Source organism: Microcaecilia unicolor, chromosome 4, assembly GCF_901765095.1.
Source record: "Microcaecilia unicolor chromosome 4, aMicUni1.1, whole genome shotgun sequence".
NCBI lineage: Eukaryota > Metazoa > Chordata > Amphibia > Gymnophiona > Siphonopidae > Microcaecilia > Microcaecilia unicolor.
This window is the reverse complement of record NC_044034.1, coordinates 189,667,015-189,674,287: the sequence shown is the minus strand read 5'-3', so window position 1 is coordinate 189,674,287 and position 7,273 is coordinate 189,667,015. Positions and strand designations below refer to the sequence as shown.

Genomic DNA, 7,273 nt, shown 5'->3' with positions numbered 1-7,273 from the left:
TCAACGTTGATCCACAGACCTGCCCTCGGAGTCAGGCAAACCCTGTCAAAACGTTTGCTGTCCGATGGGCGAGGAATTGTCCTGATCCCCGGGCACAGAGGCAAGGGGGAGAGCAGGAATTGAAGTCACCTGATCCCCGGGCACTAAGGCAAGGGAGAGAGCAGGGATAATATTATTCTCCATAGCAGCTGAACCATGCAATACCTGTAAAGACAGTACCGGTAAAGATTTGGTAAGAGAACTTACATATGAAGAGTACAAAGCTGTTAAATACTGTTTCAATTTCTATAAGTAAACAATTTACTACATTGAGAGACAATACAAATAATTTTGACTGACTGACTGAAGAGAAAAAATACCTGGTCACTGTCAGCGCGGAAAAAATAAAACTGACTGGTCTGAGCTGTTAAATGGTATTTATACTGTACTTATGGGCAGGAATCCGCTAACTTTGTTGCTTTTACTTCTCAAGCATTGCTATTGGATAGCCGGGTCACGCAGGTCATCGTGGCGTATATTCAGAGGTGTGGCTAGAAGATCCTGTCCATGGAAAACACAAGAGAAAGGCGAGAAGTAGTTCAGAAAAAAAAAACTACCGCTTTATTTCTCTGTCAACACTAGAACGTTGGAGGTACGTTTTATATAGAGACATAGTTCTAACAGCCAGTTGCCATTTCCTTTCAGTATTTGTCTGCAGAAATCATTCGGAGGGAGAGGGGAAACTTGCTCCCCCCAGCACGACCACAGGCATGCAACAACAAGCAGCATAAAGTAATGTATCTGTTTTCTTTGCTGACCTCGGTGAAGCAGCACAGAAGATGGGGAGGGGCAGATATACAGAACAGTGAAGCGCTCAGCCACTAACTTTCTGCTCTCGAGTCCCAGACTTGGGCTGCCGGTGTTATTATCCCCTCCCCATCATTGGAGGTGCGTTTTATATAGAGAGATTATTATTATAAAAAACATATAGAGCATTCATATGTCAAATGACTAAAGCTAGTGTTATATTGTGTAGATCATATAAATAGCAGTGGTATTCTAACAGGACCTAATAAATGTATCTTCATTAGTAGTCTAAAAATGAATTTAAGGTGCATGCTTTGACATAATGTCTAGAAATCCCTCATGTTGACTAGCTATATATAAAACATCACAAGTTGAAGCTATTCTCACATTGGTTACGGCTTCTGTTATAGTTGCTGACGGCGTCCATATATAAATCTATATATGAAACCTGTCATCAATTGGTGTTTAGAAATCAGCATGAATATTTCATAAAACTATGCCCGCGCTGATGTAGAATTCCGTAAAAAAATTTCTGACAGCGTCGAATTCAACATACAATGACTTAAAAATAATTGTGCACACCTTGTGTGCTAGAACAATTTTGCCTGCCTGAATGGGTCCCTTGTAATGAATTAGAGCAGGAGTCTAATCCTTTTCAGTTGACAGCGCCTCCCCAGTACAGTACTCTTGGTCCGCAGACCTTTGACAGCATGCCGGAGCACAGGCTCCGCCCAGTCCGGTCACGGAACACTGTATCCCCTGATGAGGACACTGACACTAGTAATCAGAGACTCCCACCAGTCAGGTCCCGGAATACTATGCCCACTGATAAGATTCATGGTACAATTGGTCCTATGCTCCTCCCAGGAAGGTCACAGCTTTCTGACCTGCCTGATAATGTCACCAGGAACAGTGGGCCTGTGCCACACCTAGGGAGGTCACAGCCCTCTGCACTACCTGATGACATCAACAGTACACCCGCACCACCATTTTCATCCCCTACTGGTGAGCAGCGGTATTCCACTCAGACACTTAAAAATAACACTTTATCTAGGGAACAACACTCCCAAACAATGAAGACTATTCACACTATGATCAAACCTTTTAAGGAGTCTTCTAAGGTATCAATACATGCTCATTTGCGGTCAGTCCATGAAATCTTTTACAGGTCACTGCAGAGCCAGATAAACTGGCTTTATTTAAGTGGACGTTTGACGAAGAATGTCAGGTGTACTTGGAGGCTATAGTGGAAGACAGCCCAGACCTGTTTACTGTGGAACAAGCTTTGAAGAAGCGATATGGTCTGTTTGCAGATGACACGGAAGCAAAACGGGCGGCCTATAATATGCTCTGTGGTCCCAAGGAGAGTCTGCATGAGTGGGCCTTTCGCTTGAAGCAAGCCTTTTTCCAGGGGCAGGCTATACCAGATGCAAAGGATCTTGAATTTGGTGAATTTAGAAATCTTTTTCTGAAAGGGCTGCCTGAACGAGTGAGATTTCACTTGACAGGACAACAGAAAGAACCTTATTCCAAGCTTCTGAAACAAGCAGATGAGGTTTTTGATATGTGTCGCGCCCGGCCCATGGTGGAGGCACCCAAACCCGCATCAAAGCATCGCAGCCCGGGGGCTCAACCCAGTGTTTGTGCAGTCACCTCCACCCTTGCACTGGAAAGCAAGGTGTCAAGTCCGTCGACACAATCACGGCCTAGCAACACCCAACCTCGCCAGCCAGGTGGCACCGCGCAACCTGCTGCGCGTGAAGGACAACAACAAGACCCGAATAAGAAGCATTTTAATAAAAGGCAGCGGGCTCAGGATAAGATCAAAAAGCAGCAAGCACAGATTGAGCAATTGTTGGCGCAACTGCAACGAACAAATTCTGAAACCGCACCTCAGCCATCCTCTTCACAAAACAGAGGAGGCAACTTTTCAAAGAACAAGGAGAAGCCTTTCGGGCCACCCACGACTGGGCCTAGTGTCAACTCCGTTGAGGTGGAGCCTCTGTCCATGCCTGAGGACGACCAGGCATGACTAGGCTTGGATCCACCTACACCACCATCCATGCCCACAGTGCAGGTGGAAGCTGTGTCGGCTGTCAATGATGAGTCTCCTGTGTCCCAGGCTGATGTCCACCCCTCAAACCCGGAAGGGCCTCTATTATGTGACTAGATTAAGGAAACCAGGTACTTTATGGGTCAACTTACTCCTAAAGGTTACAGATATACTGTGGAGCTGTTGATTCAACAGACATTTTTCTGTCAGGGTCTGCTGGATAAAGCCTCAGAGGTGACTTTGATTACCCAAGGCCTGTTTCAGAAACTCGAGGCATCTCTAGGGGGGAGCGGGATGTGCTGAGTGTCACTCCATGCGATTTATCCCTAATGGCCTATGGCAACCAGAGCATCGGTACTGTGGGACAGGTTTGACTTTCCTTACAGCTCGGTGAGATGAGTATCAAACACCCTGTCATCATTACCACCAGTGCTGGCGAAGAATTCTTAATTGGCAATGATCAGTTAAAAAGATTGCGGCCTGATTTGGATTATCACCATGAAGTCATCTGGGCTCAAGTCACAGGTCCCCTTCCATATAGGAAGGTACGGCATATGAGCAGAGTCAGTGGTTCCAGCTCTGTGGGGCTTAGGGATTCTCCATGTCAAATTAATTTCCAGACTACAGAAGATCCTCTCACCTGGGAGATCCAGTTGAGTGGTGCACCAGGGGGGGGGAAGTCCAGAATGCTGAAGTAATCCAAGTCCAGACAGATCAGATAGCTGACATCGTCATCCATGATGACAAGTTGGAGATTGTTGTGAATAACCCGCCTATGACGAATGACTCTCCAGATGATGCTACAGACATACCTCAAGAGATCACGGCATCCTCTCCCAGTCATGAGACACCACATCCTCGCCGTTTGACTGACATCCAGCAAAAGGATGATGCTTTCACCATTCCTGTTCAGATAGCTGACATCCAAACACTTCAGTCCACTTTGCTGTTGCCTAGCGATGTCTCCTTCATCAGTGACACTCTGTTCTTCCGTCTGCGCAAGTCTGTGCAACTTCACTTCAGTAAGTGTTCTTCCACTTCGGTGCAGGTACCTGGACAAGGTGCCAAGATGCTCGTGGGAAGGTGCAGTCTCCCTTTGACCGTGGGACAGAAGACGTTCACAAACCACTTCTCTATTTTGAAAGGCCTCCAACAGCCCTTATGCTTGGGCTCCGATTGCCTTGTGCGACTGGGAGTTTATGTGGATCTGGTGAACCTTGTCTTGTGGAGTAGACTTGATGGCAGCCCCGTGGAATCCAAGGTAACGCCTGTTAGCTTGAAGTCTGGACAGACCATACCCCAGGTCTGTAAAGTAGTATGTGATAAAGATGTGATCATTCCGGCAAGAGTGAGGGATTTTTCCATCAAGCTCCATCTTGCTCAGGGACAGCGTCTGTTGGATAAAGTGGTGTACTTCAACCCTCATGCTCATTTTCGTGACCTAGGGTTGTCCATCGGTGTTCTGCCATGTTTGGAGGTATCTGATGCTCCTTTCCACTTGTTGGTCACCAATCCGCAATCAGATGAAGTTGTTGTGTCTAAAGGAGACCCTTTTGGATTTCTGGTGGGAGAGTCTTTTCCTGATGTCGAGGTAAGTTTACCTATTATTGGCAGGCTGCCTTCCTCTTGGAACACCTGCCAGGGGGGAGAGACTGAGTTTCTGTTTACCTCTCCCAGAGGCCTCATATCTCTGGAGTTCATGTGGCCATATGATGCAATGGATTCACAGGTGCAGTTGGAAGACGACTTCTTAATTTTGTCCAGAAGAATGTCTCTACCCCAGAGGTCTAGAGTGGTGAATTCTGTTGAAACCTCATCTCTGCAGGCGGACATTGAAGAACAAGTGGAAATTCCATCCAACCAACCTTTCTCAGAGTTTGATGCTTTGGTGAAAGATCAAGTGGAACAGGCTGATGCGTGTACTACTGTCACAGAGAAGATGCAGTTGACTGAGTTGCTGTACAAATACAAGGAACTTTTTGCTGTAGACTCATATGACTGTGGCCTTACAGACCTGCACGTCACCAGAGTGCCTACAGAACCAAATAGTAAGCCTGTCTTTGTGCGCCAGTATAAGATTCCATTGGCTTCCTATGAATCTGTGCAAGAGATTCTCAATACCTTGGAGGCCAGGGGCATCATTAGGCAATGCAACAGCACATACAACTCCCCTCTGTGGCCCATTTTGAAAAAGAACAGCAGCTGGAGAATTGCTCTGGACTACCGTCAGCTGAATAAGCGAGTACCATTGTCCAGGTGGCCAATGGCTCCACTGGATCAGAGTCTTGCTACTATCAAGGGGGCTAAGTATTTCACCAGCTTACACTTGGCATCAGGGTTTTGGACCATACCTGTACATCCACATGATCAGTATAAACTGGCTTTCACCTTTGGGAAGAAACAGTACATGTGGAACAGAACTCCCTTTGGTTTTCTCAATTCACCGGCTGAATTCAACATCTTCCTACACAAAGCACTTCCAGATGCTGAAGCTCGAGGAACTGTAGTCTATGTGGATGATATTCTGATCAAAAGCCCTACCTTTCAAGAACATTTGTCAGAGATTGAGCACGTTTTCAGACAGTTGACAAATGCTGGAGCTAAATTGACATTGGCCAAAGGACAATGGTGCAATAAATCTCTGAATTACCTAGGGTACGAAATTTCTGCTGAGGGTCTGCGAGTTCAGGCCTTACAACAGCTGAAACAACCCACCAATCTCACCGAACTTTGTTCCTTTCTGGGAATATGCAATTACTCCCGACAGTTCATAAATGAGTATGCAGAGATCACCCGACCATTGGTCAAGTTATTGAAGAAGGATGTACCCTGGACTTGGGGTCCAGAGCAGGAATCTGCTATGCAGGAGCTGAAGGAGCAGCTCAGCCGCTTTCCATGCCTCGCGTACCCTGAGGGGGGTCGTGAGTTCTACGTTGACCTGGGATACTCCAATCACTCTATGAGTGCTGTCTTGTATCCGAAATATGATTCTGATAAGCGGGTTGTGGCCTATGCCAGTAAAGGCCTATCCGAAGTGGAAAAGAAGTATTCAGACTGTGAGAAATCCTTATTGACCACAGTGTGGGCTCTGCAACATTTCCGGAGTTACATCCAAGGGGAGAAGCTAATCGTGGAAACTTGTCATCAAATCGTTAGTTTCCTGGGTAGTGACCGAATCAAATCTGGTCGGGTGTCCAACAGCAGAATAGTCTCCTGGACACTGGCTCTTCAAGGATGGCCTCTAGAGGTAAGGTATGCTCAAAAACATCGCAATGTAGTAGCCCAAGGTATGGCTGACCTGCATGACTGTGCAGGACATGATTCCTTTGCAGGTACTCCTGAAACAGATATTCCACCACCAGAGGTAGAACCTCATCGACACCACCTGTATGATGAGAAGATTTGTTACTACCATGCCCAAAGTCTATGTGGATGGTTGCGCCTACCGCCGTGACACAGACCATGAGTTGGTTGCAGGTGTGGGAGTGGTATGGAATCCAACCGTTCCTGAAGAGACCTTGAAGCACAGCTTGGGTTCACAGACAAATCAGTATGCTGAGATTGCTGCAGCTTTGGTGGCAGTACAGTCTGCAGTTCAGAAAGGAATTAGGGAACTAGTCATCTGTACAGACTCCGATTATGTGAGACAGAACTTTGTCTCTCATCTACCCAACTGGAAGCAGAACAACATGCTAAACTCGAAAGGAAAACCGGTACATCATGGAAGTTTGATTCTGGCCTTAGATCGCCTGGTATGGGACCATGACATGACCATCTATTGGAAGAAGGTTAAGGGTCATGCCAAAGTTGATAGTCCTGACAAGATAGGGAATGACTTAGCAGACCAACTCGCCAAGGAAGGCGCACTCACCGGAGAGCCATGGCGGTTCTCAGAACCTGAGACATTGGCAGTTCATGCTGTCACTTGACGACAAACAAAACAGTCAAATGAGACTCCCGTGTTCCAGTGGTGCAGTGAAGTCCCATCATTTGATCTTGTAGTGGCTCAGAAATCGGATCCAGTGGTTGGACGATTTTATGAGTACATCCAGAATCCGCAAGACCATCCATTGACAGAAAAGGAGTGTCAATCTGAAGAACTGAGGATACTCTATACATCCAGGGAGAAGTTCAAGATCCGACAGGACCTGCTTATTCGGATGAGTAAGCATGGCATTGAGCAAAGGGTTGTACCCCAGGCGTATCGTGGTATCATGTTGCAACACGCTCATGATGAACCATGTGCAGGACATAGAGGGGAAGGCATCACCTATGAGACCTTGAAGCAAGTGGCTTATTGGCCCCATATGCATCAGGATGTGAAGCTGTATACTCGAAGTTGTCTGACCTGTTGTCGTTTCCAGCCATCTTCTCCATCCCATCGGGCACCACTCAGGAAGAAGGGTATTGCTATGCCCTGGTCAGATATCCAGA

General features: G+C 46.7%; 1 protein-coding gene across 1 annotated transcript; it reads left to right on the top strand.

Annotated features, from left to right (window-relative positions):
* Positions 1-6,252: 6,252 nt before the first annotated feature.
* Positions 6,253-6,768, top strand: LOC115469652 (ribonuclease H1-like). The gene has a single exon (XM_030202445.1). It carries the CDS (start codon positions 6,253-6,255, stop codon positions 6,766-6,768), a length of 516 nt encoding a protein of 171 aa, XP_030058305.1.
* Positions 6,769-7,273: the final 505 nt, after the last annotated feature.